At 51.5% G+C, this 12,709-nt stretch overlaps 4 protein-coding genes across 4 annotated transcripts; 3 read left to right on the top strand and 1 right to left on the bottom strand.

Annotated features, from left to right (window-relative positions):
- Nucleotides 1–384: 384 nt before the first annotated feature.
- Nucleotides 385–2,419, bottom strand: AKAW2_21424S (putative MFS transporter; the record flags this gene model as incomplete). The annotated part of the gene is made up of 9 exons (XM_041686247.1): nt 385–872; nt 921–1,038; nt 1,091–1,106; nt 1,160–1,343; nt 1,473–1,784; nt 1,842–1,946; nt 2,004–2,136; nt 2,195–2,266; nt 2,336–2,419. 9 exons carry the CDS (start codon nt 2,417–2,419, stop codon nt 385–387), a joined length of 1,512 nt encoding a protein of 503 aa, XP_041540250.1.
- A 1,066-nt stretch (nt 2,420–3,485) lies between these two features.
- Nucleotides 3,486–5,120, top strand: AKAW2_21423A (serine incorporator domain-containing protein; the record flags this gene model as incomplete). Its single annotated transcript, XM_041686245.1, has 4 exons — nt 3,486–3,536; nt 3,589–3,668; nt 3,746–4,334; nt 4,404–5,120. 4 exons carry the CDS (start codon nt 3,486–3,488, stop codon nt 5,118–5,120), a joined length of 1,437 nt encoding a protein of 478 aa, XP_041540249.1.
- Nucleotides 5,121–6,459: 1,339 nt separating this feature from the next.
- AKAW2_21422A (ATP-binding mismatch repair protein PMS1) lies at nt 6,460–8,772 on the top strand (the record flags this gene model as incomplete). Its single annotated transcript, XM_041686244.1, has 1 exon — nt 6,460–8,772. The coding sequence occupies one exon, from the start codon at nt 6,460–6,462 to the stop codon at nt 8,770–8,772; it is 2,313 nt and encodes a 770-aa protein (XP_041540248.1).
- A 576-nt stretch (nt 8,773–9,348) lies between these two features.
- AKAW2_21421A (L-glutamate gamma-semialdehyde dehydrogenase) lies at nt 9,349–11,154 on the top strand (the record flags this gene model as incomplete). The annotated part of the gene is made up of 3 exons (XM_041686243.1): nt 9,349–9,471; nt 9,516–9,623; nt 9,670–11,154. The coding sequence occupies 3 exons, from the start codon at nt 9,349–9,351 to the stop codon at nt 11,152–11,154; spliced, it is 1,716 nt and encodes a 571-aa protein (XP_041540247.1).
- Between the last annotated feature and the right edge of the window lie 1,555 nt (nt 11,155–12,709).

Here is a 12,709-nt window from a genome sequence, read left to right as displayed (position 1 = left end):
TTGACGTGTAAGAGAGTCCTTGGGTATCTGTAGGAATAATGGAATAGGTGTATTTATAGATGTGAGGAGACTATAGTTCGGACAGTATTGAGTATGTATAGCTTCGTGTATGGTTGGAGTTGCTTAGGCCGGAACTACGTGGGTAGGTTTCAATTCCCCAGAGAAGTTACATGACAGCACTGCCCATACGATAAGATTATCGGAAACACTTTGAAAAATCAATGATTGTCTATATGAAATTGTGAACCCTCTATGTTGAAAATCCCAACCAAATTGCCTGTTAAATTGGCACATATCCCCTGGGTATATTTACGAGGAAGACAAAATAAAAGTCACCGCTTTCAGCCTCTTACTCCTAAAAGGCTTCGAAACTACTCTTCCATCCTAGGCAAGTCGGTCATGCTCGACCTTCTTGTGCATCGCACCATGGATGCGTCTCTCGTGCAGGATACTCCACAGACAGACGACCACACCGGCCACACCGGACAAGAACGTCGTGTAGTACGCAGACTGGTAACAAGCCAGACCATCCGGGCAATCGCGGTCTCCGTTGGGCTCGACAATCGAGTGGCGGTCGTAGATGCTGCCGTAGAGCAGGTTGAAGACGTTGCCACTGAACACGGGCGCAAGCGTCATGACACCCCAATTCTGGGAGAGGCCGCCGATGCCGAAGGTGTGGGCGACCAGCGACGGGAAGACGCCGAAAAGGAAGCCGTATGCGATACCGGTAAAACCGGATACAATGGCTAATTGGTGAGGGTTGGAGATGGCGGAGCCTGCAAGTTGGGTGACGGTGAAGACGAAGGCGGAGATGAACAAGCACCAGAATCGCGACATGTTCAGCTTCTTCACCAAAAGGTCGGAGCCAATACCTATAGGAGGTTAGCAGCCAATTCTGAACATTGAAGGTGCCGGCATACCGCTAGAAAGTCGACCAATAAAGTTTCCGAAAGACAGAATCGAGACATGCATAACCTGGCGCTGTTGAATAAACTTCGGGCTTGCACTGTCGTCGTAGTACTGCCAAAGTGCCTTGGCCTGCGAGCATACAGTCAGCTGACATGAATGGGACTGTGCAGAGTCGCCTTACGCTGTTGCCAATGTTGCTATTGAACGGTTAGCGTCAATTTTGTGCAAAGATAAGATAATGGGTGCTAACTTGATAGTCATCAAACCGATTCCAGAAAGAAGCGCCATCGTCAAAAAGAGTTGCCAGAACTCAATCTTCGGAAGCATCGCCAAGCCGCGAACGTCCGGATGCGGGGATTCGGGAGCAACATCGGAGAGAGCATCGTCATCCTCCTCGTGTTGGTTGAGGAAGTCTCGGGATGAGCGTGAGGGAACTTTGGACACCAAGGAGGATGTTTCGTCAATATCGGGGCTGTGGCCGGGGTGATGGGGACTCGACACGACCGAGTGCGATGTGTCACGCGCTGCGGGACAGGATTCATAGGTTATAAAGGTCTGCGTACCTGCTTCATCAGATTCTTCCAGGCTGTGCCGGAATTCGGTAGATCTAGTAGTGCGCAGTCGTTGAGATTCTACGCCAGGGGACCTGCCCCGTCCGAGTGGCATATATGGCTCACTAGGAGGCAAAATACGAAGAAACGGGATCGAAACGAGGTTTAGGGCACAAGTTCCCAGAGCCAGCAAAAGGAGGAAGCGGCCGGTATCGTCCTTGAAGAGAACCGAGGAAACGGTCGACCAGAAGAACGCGCTCAGCCCAAAAGCGGCCAAGGGGAAAGCGGTCGCTGTTCCACGGTGATCGGGGAAGTTGGAAGCCGCTAAACGATGTTGTCAGCCATACAGGATAACAGACCCATTGGAAAGGCTTGGCGTACATGTCTTAATGGACGCTGAGAAGGCCGAGCAACTTCCGAAGCCAGTCAAGAAAGCGAAAAACGACAGGAAGATAATGGCCATCGACCCAGGGCCCTTGACGTATGCTGTACATGCAGACGTCAGCTAGTTTCAAGGTCCGCAGGGTTCAATATAGGGCATACCCAGATAGATGGGATAGTAGCCAATTCCCAGCGTGATTGCACCCAAGAAGGTCGTCAGACGCGGACCTCGAGCATCTGTCAACAGACCTAATGGGATTCCCGATGCATACATGCCCAAATTCCCAGCCGCGCCCTGGAAGTATTATCAATCAACGTTGAACTCTGGGTGACGGGCGCAATGGGCGGCTTACAATGAAGTTGCTTTCGGTGGAGGAGATCTTCATTTGTTGCGCGAATTGGGGCGCCCATGCCGAGTATGCATACTGTCACGGACATCAGACTCGTGCTCAACAACCAGCTTCATATGGATCTAGATAAGGGAAGAAGCGCACGTTGGTACCACACGCGAGAGCAACCAGGGTGGCCGCTACGACGGAAACGATCCGCTTCGATTTATTGGGCGAGGCTGCGGCCATGGCGATGCGGGATGGGAAGGGCGAGGACACCGGGGGAAGGCCAGTAGGGAACTCTTCGCATCGAATTATGCGGGGGAGGGTCGCAGTGGCCGGACGACTAGTATTTGTAGTTCGTTGGCCGGGATGGTGGTGCAGTGGATAAACGTTATCACGTCACGATAACCGGAGGAGAGCGAAGTAAGGACGGCCGGCTAGACCTCGACCATAGATAACCGCACCACGGATGATAGTAGTAGTGGTGTAGTAGTAGTTGGGGTGGTAGTTAAGGAAGGACAGAACAACACAAGAAGAAAAAAAGAAGGGCAGAAAAGAGTGCAAGAAGAGGAAGAAGGGAAAGAAACAGAAAAAAGAAAAGAGCGACGTGAGTAACTAGTTAGTTAGTGTTTGGATGTCCTTTTCAGCAGCAATGGAAATTTAGTCCACTCCACCCTCCCACGCAATCAATTAGTAGTCAAGGAGCAAAGTGTCCCCAAATGTGTCCCGTCGGACTCGTCAGCTCAACTCAGGCTAGTCTCCCCGGACGGACGAGATCGGAGGGGAAGTCATAGTACGTAGTATGGTATCGTATGGTAACTGCAGTACCACCTCAAAGGAGTGTGACAGACCTGACAGCCAGTCGCTTATCGCCGATAAGGTCATCATTACCGGCACACTTGCCCCGGATACATAAGCACGTGACTTTAATGCATGCTCCATCACGTGGAGTAACATCCCCAGACATTATTGTGGAGGGAAAGCATAACTGCTGAAATTACTAGGTTTGGCAGGTGCTGCCTCATTCCGAACAGCTACTTAGAATTGTAGTATAGTGCGACTAACTAGTATGCTATTGAAATCACCTCACGGTGCTGTAAATGTAGCCGACTTTGCTGGCCGCGCGTAAGAAACCAACCATCCGCTAAGATCCCCGGCACATGACGAAGGCGGCGAACCTCCGCGTCTTCTCCTCCTGCCATTCCGTCTTCATCTTTCCAGTATCCCCAGGCTGGTTAATATCGTCCCGCCTCTGCATCTGGATCAAACAATTGTCTTTAGTGAGAGGGAGTGACACTCTTCTTCATCCATCATGGGTGCCCTCTTATCTCTGCCTCTGCTGGCTCTCCCCAGTGCCAGCACGGTACGTGCACCTCCATCACCGCCATCTACTCCCCCCACTGACATCAATGTAGCTCATCACCCTCGCGACATCGTGCTGCGGCGCAGCAACCTGCTCGGCAGTATGTAGTGCATGCGGGAAGTTTCAGAATAGGTCAGCGACATTCATGGAGAAATTAGCCTTGCGCTTCGTGATGGTGGATTTGGCTGACATTAGGCACCGACGAACAGTATGGCTACGAGAATCGCCTATGCCTTCATCCTCTTGTTCAATTCGATCATCTCCTGGATAATGCTCACGCCATGGGCGCTTAAAAAGTTACAACACATGACACTAGATTACATGGAAATCAGATGCGATGGGAAAGAATGCTATGGTTGGGTGGCCGTCCATCGAATCAACTTCGGTCTCGGGCTCTTCCACTTGATCCTCGCCTTCATGCTGCTTGGTGTCAGGTCCTCCAAGGATGGCCGTGCGGTCCTTCAGAATGGGTTCTGGGGCCCCAAGATTATTCTGTGGCTTGCGCTCGTTGTCGCTTCATTCTTCATCCCCGAGTCGTTTTTCTTCGTCTACGGCCATTATATCGCCTTTATCTGCGCCATGTTGTTCCTCCTGCTGGGTCTCATCCTCTTGGTGGATCTGGCGCACTCATGGGCCGAACTGTGCCTGCAGAAGATCGAAGATAGCGATTCACGCACGTGGCGTGGCCTTCTGATCGGCTCTACTGTGGGCATGTACATTGCATCTCTCGTCATGACGGTCTTGATGTATGTCTTCTTTGCCCACAGCGGATGCGCCATGAACCAGGCTGCGATTACTGTAAGTTTTCTGCGTCTCCTACAGTCTTGTCATCTGCCGTCTCAGGCCTCGTGCTTACTTCCATACTAGATTAACCTCGTTGTCTTCCTTATTATTTCGATCATATCGGTGCAGCCCATGGTGCAGGAATCCAACCCCAGAGCAGGATTGGCCCAGGCCGCCATGGTTACAGTTTATTGCACCTATCTTACCATGTCCGCGGTGTCCATGGAGCCAGATGACCGTCACTGTAACCCTCTGATTCGCGCCCGAGGCACCCGAACGGCTAGTATCGTTTTGGGTGCGATTGTCACCATGGCTACCATCGCGTATACGACCACCCGCGCGGCCACCCAGGGCATTGCGCTAGGCTCGAAAGGGGGGCACAACTACTCGCAGCTGGGATCGGATGACAACGAGCATGGTCTTGTGACCCAGCAGCCAACCACTCGTCGCGAGATGCGGGCCGAGGCTCTTCGGGCGGCGGTCGAGAGTGGTGCTTTACCCGCCAGTGCGCTGGATGACAGCGACGACGAAGACGATGAGTATGACACCAAGGACGACGAGAAGGGATCGACGCAGTATAATTACTCTTTATTCCACATCATCTTCTTCTTGGCCACCACCTGGGTGGCCACCTTGCTGACTCAGAACCTGGACCCGGAGGCCGTCGATGACTTCGCGCCCGTTGGTCGCACCTACTGGGCCAGCTGGGTGAAGATCATCAGTGCCTGGGTGTGCTATGGAATCTACCTGTGGACCCTCATCGCACCGGTGGTTCTACCGGACCGCTTTGACACCTACTGATCGTGGATTTGAGTTAAGAGTTCACTTATGACCGGGAGTTGGGCGTTGAACAGCGATAATTCTTTTTCTCGTAGTTGTACAGTTTCCTGCCGTTCTACGTCATAGTGGGTGCCGCCATTCTGCAAGTGAATTCGTCTATTGTTACTTTGCGACATACCATGCTCAGCTGCTGTTGTCTTTGAAGAATTTGCATGTATAATATTACAATCCGTTGAGTGCACAAGAATGGTATTGATGCTATTGGAATAGTGTAACTGGTTGTTCTTGTATCGGCCCGGAGATGCGCTTATCGCAGCCACCGCGTAAAGTGGCCGGCGGGCGCGTGTCACCGCGTTTTCTGCCCTCTCAAGTTTCACTCTCACCATGGCATGAACATGGCGACCATCAAGGCCATCGAGGCCCGCTCAGTACGTCTGCCTGGTATTTCTTCCAAAATATCTTCTAATCCGTACACTACAGATCCATCAAATCCAATCCGGTCAAGTCATCGTTGACTTGTGCTCCGTTGCAAAGGAACTGGTCGAAAACAGTCTCGATGCCGGAGCAACCTCAATAGGTACAACGGCAACCACCTAAATCCAGCCCACATTGCATGCCATAGATCGGTGTCGCTAACTTAATACAAACTACTCTAGAAATTCGCTTCAAAAATAATGGCCTAGACTTAATCGAAGTCCAAGACAACGGCAGCGGAATTTCCCCCGATAACTACGCCAACGTCGCATTGAAGCACTACACCTCCAAACTCTCCTCCTACGAAGACCTCACCACTCTCCACACCTTTGGATTCCGCGGTGAAGCGCTATCATCCCTATGTGCATTATCCGACTTCCGCATTACCACTGCGCAAGCGAACCAAGCTCCAAAAGCCACCCGACTTGATTTCGAACCCTCCGGGAAATTGAAAAAGACGCAGATAGTCGCGGGGCAAAAAGGCACGACAGCTTCAGTGGAGAGTATCTTCAAGGGGTTACCGGTACGGCGGCGAGAGCTGGAGAAGAACATCAAGCGCGAGTATGGCAAGGTCTTGAACCTGTTACATGCGTATGCGTGCGTCAGCACGGGGGTGCGCTTCAGCGTCCGAAATTCGGTGGGCAAAACGAAGAATGTGGTCGTGTTTAGCACGAATGGAAACCAGACAACTAAGGAGAATATTGCCAATGTGTATGGGGCGAAGACGCTGCTGGCGCTGATTCCGCTCGATTTGGCGCTGGAGTTCGAGCCGTCTGCTGCGGCAGGGAGGAGAATTACTGGGTCTGGGGAGTTGAATAAGCTCACTGTTCGCGGACATGTCTCGAAACCGGTGTTTGGGGAGGGGAGACAAACTCCGGATCGCCAGATGTTCTTTGTGAATTCCCGCCCGTGTGGGTTGCCGCAGATTGCAAAGGCGTTTAATGAGGTGTATAAGTCGTTTAATGTGTCTCAGTCGCCCTTTGTGTTTGCTGATTTCCATATGGATACGAACGCTTATGATGTTAATGTGTCCCCGGATAAGCGGACCATTCTGTTGCATGATGCGGGAGCGCTGATTGATTCGCTGAAGGAGTCGCTGGTGCAACTGTTTGAGTCGTCGGATCAGACGGTGCCGCAGTCGTTGGTTGTTGGGTCGAAGCCGACTCCTACTATCAAACAACGCTTGGGAAGTTTGCAGTCTCAGACTCAGAGTCCGAACCGGCCTGCAGTGGATGATGTGAATTCCTCGGCGGCTGATGATCAGGAACCAGTAGGAAGCCAGGGGACTGGGGAAGTGCAGTCGAGCTCGCAGGACCGGATGAAGAGCTTCTTGAGCGGCCTTGGTGCCCGTGGCAGTAGTCCAGCAGTGTCCTCTCCTGCAGGCCGGGATGCATCAAGCGTACAAGAGAAGCCTATGCCTTCGTCACCTCAAGACCAGTCTAAACCAATGGAAGAAGACAATGACCTCTTCGTGAGGCAGGACTCCCCTGGTGAACCACAGCATCTCATACAAGAGGAAACCGCGGACGAAGTCCCCCAACAGCGTGACGATAATCTCTCGTCTCAAGACATGGCTCCTGAGGAGCCTTCGTCGACGCAGATAGCCGACTCCCTGGAGGAGACACCCAATACTATCCAAAACGCGTTTGATCGGATGCGGCCAAGGCGAATGCCTCCTGAGATGGCTACCATTACTATCGGCAACCGGACCGTTACGTCTATGGTGGGGAGTGGGTTGCCCAGAAAGCGGTCCGTAGGTGCTGGTGATGCCGCTGGCCCTACGACCCGCAAAAGACGGATACACACCCCTTCGCGTCCTAGCATATTCGGCAAGCATATGAGGGATTTTGCTGCTCCAGGATCACAAATGGAGCCGGAAAGTGAAGACGAAGAAATTCTGGATGACGAGGCCGAAGATGCAAGTGAGGAGCCTGTAGAGGAAGAAGAGGAAGAAGAAGAAGTCGAGGAAGAAGTGGAAGATGGTGAATCTCAATCTTATGCTCCGTCAGACAATGAGGAGGATCACCCTCCCGAAGATGTTAGCAGTGACCACCATAACCACGAAGCCAGCAATGGCAATGATTCTCAAAACTCACAACAGCTCAGCTCCTCGAGGGAGAACATAAGCGAGGAAGAGAAAAAGCGCCATGAAGAAGCAGAAGTCCAACGACTCATCCAAGAAGCAGAGGACAAAGCAGCATTGCCACAAGACAACAACATTCATCGCGCCAACAAGATGAATAAGGGGGCTGCTCACCGTGACTCTACTGTGCAGCTAATGAGTACTATCGATGGTTCTCTTTCCAAGATACAATCACAGCTTGGGCAACTACAGGAAAGCCTCCGCCGTTGGGAAGAGCACCACGGCCCTTCACAGGGCGAAGATGAGATGGCAGCGCAACAAGAAACGGCTGAGGAGAGACTATCTTTAACGGTCAGCAAAGAAGACTTCACCAACATGCGGATAGTCGGGCAGTTCAATCTCGGGTTCATCCTAGCTACGCGCTCATCCGCCGATGACACGGGTGCTGGATCATCAGCAAAAGACGAACTCTTCATCATAGACCAGCATGCCTCTGATGAAAAGTTCAACTTCGAACGACTGCAGGCAGAAACCGTAGTGCAGAATCAGCGCCTCGTCCAACCGAAGCGCCTCGATCTCACTGCAGTGGAGGAGGAAATTGTCATTGAGAATCAAGCCGCGCTGGAAAAGAACGGCTTCATTGTAGAAGTGGACGAAAGCGGAGACGAGCCTATCGGGCGCCGCTGCAAGTTGGTCTCGCTGCCCTTGAGCAAAGAAGTGGTCTTTGGGGTTCGGGATTTGGAAGAGCTCATTGTATTATTGTCGGAGACGCCTACCAACGCTGCACGGTCAGCATCAGGAATGTATATACCCCGTCCGAGCAAAGTGCGGAAGATGTTCGCCATGCGGGCATGTCGGTCGAGCATCATGATCGGCAAGACCTTGACGGTCAAGCAGATGCAGAAGGTGGTGCATAATATGGGCACCATTGATAAGCCGTGGAATTGTCCCCATGGCCGGCCAACTATGAGGCATCTGATGAGCTTGGGGCAATGGAACGAATGGGATGAGTTGGACGATGAGGAAGACGAACCAGTAGATTCATTGGATATATGGCGAGGGTTCTACCAGGAAATGGCTGCACAGAGCGAGGAGGAAGCTGAGGAAGCTGAGTAGATCTAAGCTTGATTGCTCGGGTTTATGGTTTAGTACTTTTGAATAACATTATAGACCAGCGGAGTCATTGGATATATATTTTGAGGATTAACCGACATTCTATCTTATCTCATCTACGTTTGCGTTTATCCCCCTTTGAATAACGCTTCACCCTTCAATATTCTAAGCCTGAGTTCGGTCAATGAGAACAGATTACGACTGGGTTATAAGCTATCACACCATACTTCAATGCGATGAATTGCTGAGACTACGCGAGCCCGATTGCTGCGTATCTGGATGCATGAATGAAGGACCCTCGGGATCGGCATCCGAAAGGATAAACGCACGATAACAGTCGGTCCATACACCGAAGCTATCTCAATGGTTGGTGCATCATGGCCATCTCTTGGCCACTTATCAAGTAGTACGACACGTCACGATTGGATGCAGCTGCAGGTCTCCTTGCAGTTGCAATTGGGATTGCGGGGATGCCACACTCCCCGCTCGGGACTCCTCCCGACAGCTGCTCTACAAATACCCTTCCTTGCCCGAAAAGTCTCGCTTTACACTCAGTATATACAGGACTAATAGACCATCATGCGGACACTTTACTTCTCACCTCGCGTACGCGTATCATGCCTGCACACCAGCCGGAGGGCAGGTCAGCCACTGCGAGCCCTCAGTCTATGGCATCCTCCCAAGTTCGAGAATGAGAAGCCAGTAAGTGTCTCCTTCGATACCATGACACTCACTAACAACACCAGCTCGATTACGCAAAAGGCTCACCCGAGAGGGCCGAGTTGACGCAAGCCCTACAGAAACTGAAGAGCGAGATGCCCTTCAACATCCCACTCACCATCAATGGCTCCACAGTAAGTCATCTCTCCTGTGATCGAACCCACGCAACTAACCAGTTAGACACACACTATCAAATCCCAAATCCAAAAGAACCCTTCACGCCACAACGAGGTAGTTGCCGAATATGCATCCGCTACGCCCGAGCAGGTTAACACCGCCGTGGACGCAGCCCTCAAAGCCAAACCAGCTTGGGAGGCCATGCCCTTCGAAGACCGCGCGGCCATCTTCCTGCGCGCCTCCGAGCTCATCGCAGGCAAATACCGCTCTGAAATTGTTGCCGCCACCATGCTGGGCCAAGGCAAGAACATCTGGCAAGCCGAGATCGACGCCGCCGCAGAAACAGTCGACTTCTTCCGTCACTACATCCAAGAGTGCTGGTCACTCTTCGCCCAGCAGCCCAAAGTTCACCTCCCCGGCACCTGGAACAAGCTTGAATACCGACCCCTAGAAGGCTTCGTCTACGCAATCGCCCCCTTCAACTTCACCGCACTCGGCGCAACCCTCATCGGCCCAGCTGCCCTTCTAGGCAACGTCGTAATCTGGAAGCCATCCGACTCTGCCCTACACGCAAGCTGGCTCTTGCACCAAATCTTGCTCGAAGCCGGTCTCCCCAAAGATGTAATCCAATTCCTCCCAGGCGACGCCGAACAAGTAACCAACACGATTCTCCATCGTCCCGAATTCGGCGCCCTCACCTTCATCGGCTCCACGCAAGTCTTCAAAGGCCTGCAGAAGAAAATCGGCAATGCCATCGGGGAGGGTATCTACAACTCCTACCCACGCGTGATCGGCGAAACCGGCGGCAAGAACTGGGGCCTCGTTCATCCCTCAGCGGACATCACCAACGCAGCTCTAAACACCATCCGCGGGGCGTTCGAATACCAGGGCCAGAAATGCTCCGCCAATTCTCGCGTCTACGTCGCCGAGTCCGTTTGGCCTGCTTTCCAGCAAACCTTGAAAGATCACCTCTCCCGCCTGTCTGTCGGCCCTGTCGACGAATACGCCCACTTCATTAACCCCGTCATCCACGAACGCGCCTTCGATCGTCTTGCGGAGGTCATTCACTCCGCACGCAACGATCCCGAACTCGAACTCATTGCCGGCGGTATCGCCGATAAGAGTCAGGGATACTACGTACATCCGACTGTATATCGCACCACGAACCCGAAGCATGAGATCATGTCCCGGGAGCTGTTTGGCCCGATCCTAGGCGTATATGTGTACCCGGACAACGAGTGGGAAGAGACGCTGAAGCTGGTGGACGGGACATCGCGCTATGCCTTGACGGGGAGTATCTATGCGAAGGACCCGTATGCGTCGCGACAGGCACAGACGGCGCTGCGTCATGCGGCGGGCATGCTGTATCTGAACACGAAGTGTACAGGGTCGACGGTCGCACAGCAGCCGTTTGGGGGTAGTCGGGACTCCGGGACGAATGATAAGACGGGCACGATGGCCCATTTGCAGCGGTTTGTGAGTGTGAGGACGATTAAGGAGGAGTTTGGGAGCTTGGAGGAGGTGGAGTATCCTTCTAATGTTGTGTGATGCTGCAGCGTGTTCATAGTGGATTAAGGTAAACTAGATCTATTATATGTTCTCAATTAGCAGTACTAAGTAAGTATCAGTAGCCTGTACTGGTAGTATTGCATCATTCATGAAATTTTTCAATACTACCATGTGTTGACAATGAGCTGAATATATAGATATATATTTATTATAAATTTAAACTTCCAACTGTTCCTCAATGTGAAATTGAGTTTTAACAGTGACTTTCTATTCTACGTAGCTGTCAACATATATTTTAGATAAAGGCCTGTTCTAAGCAAGTCATGCAGTCTTCCACTATCTGGAATTGCTCAACTAGGGAAATAAATTCCGTTAGCTGAGCCCTAAGGGTTTTATCTTCCACTGGCATCGTATTGAATGCAGTGGAATAAGCATACTTTAGTGAAACCCAATCAATTTACACAGTAATATGGCTCACATTCCTGCAGCCGGAACGAATAACGGTTTCGTGAATGATGATCGAGCTTGGCTCACTTGATGCATTCCTGCAGGCAAGGGGGAATTCGCTGACGAAGTGCAAATACTATATCGAAAACCAGAAGTATTCGGTTCCCCGTATCTGCAAAGTACTTCCAACGTTGCCAAATAGCTCTTGACTGTATAGCCTTACGTTACATCGGACACAATGATGATGATGATGAGACCGCCAACGCTTCCATCATCATCAACATGTGAGGTGGTATCTGACTGTAGGAGAAGGATTCCGGTTCAATCCACCCACACCCCAAAGGGTTAAGAAAGGTCACACAAACATGCCTGTGCTTCCTAGATCCTACTACATTATCACCAAGACTGGTTGGTACCGACGAAACCAGATCGTCTACAATCTTGGTGAATTCGGCCAGTTGCAAGTCAACCCTACTCACGCATACTTTCCTCGATCACAGCTCTTACAGAACAGTCCGAAGTGGTAAGAGATCTTGAATCCTCAACCCCAGTATTGGGTGTCATTCCTTACTAAAATCAAGGATACTGAGCGTCAAGAGATTCTCAGATAAGCTTAGGTGCTCGAAGTCTCTTACCAGATTCTCATCTATTCTCTTCTCCTTAATCTCCCTTTTTCCCTTTCCTCTTTCCCTTTCTTTTTGCTTCACACAGACAGGAAACACATGAAGACCCGACTGACAACGATAACATTCGGGAAACGACCTGGGAGAGGAATACTCTCAATTGAAACAAGTCATAATGTCTTTTCTGTCCAACAAACCACGTCTTACACAGAACGGAGGCCTAGTGCCTGCTTACGATTCACAATCCGAGCAAATATTCGCGGAACCACCCGTGGCAATTGAGTCCTGCATACACGACTTAATTGAACAGCACTGTCAAGAACAGCCAGAAGCACCTGCAGTGTGTGCATGGGATGGCGAGTTCACCTATCGGCAACTCAGCAACTTAGCTCATTCACTCGGCACGTCGCTGTCGGCTCGGGGTGTCGGCACAGAAGACTTTGTGCCTATTTACTTTGAGAAGTCCCGGTGGGCGATCATTGCGGTCCTGGGTGTCTTGTATGCTGGAGGCGCCTTTGTACTAC

This window comes from Aspergillus luchuensis, chromosome 2 (assembly GCF_016861625.1).
Source record: "Aspergillus luchuensis IFO 4308 DNA, chromosome 2, nearly complete sequence".
Lineage (NCBI taxonomy): Eukaryota > Fungi > Ascomycota > Eurotiomycetes > Eurotiales > Aspergillaceae > Aspergillus > Aspergillus luchuensis.
This window is presented reverse-complemented; position numbering and strand designations above follow the sequence as displayed.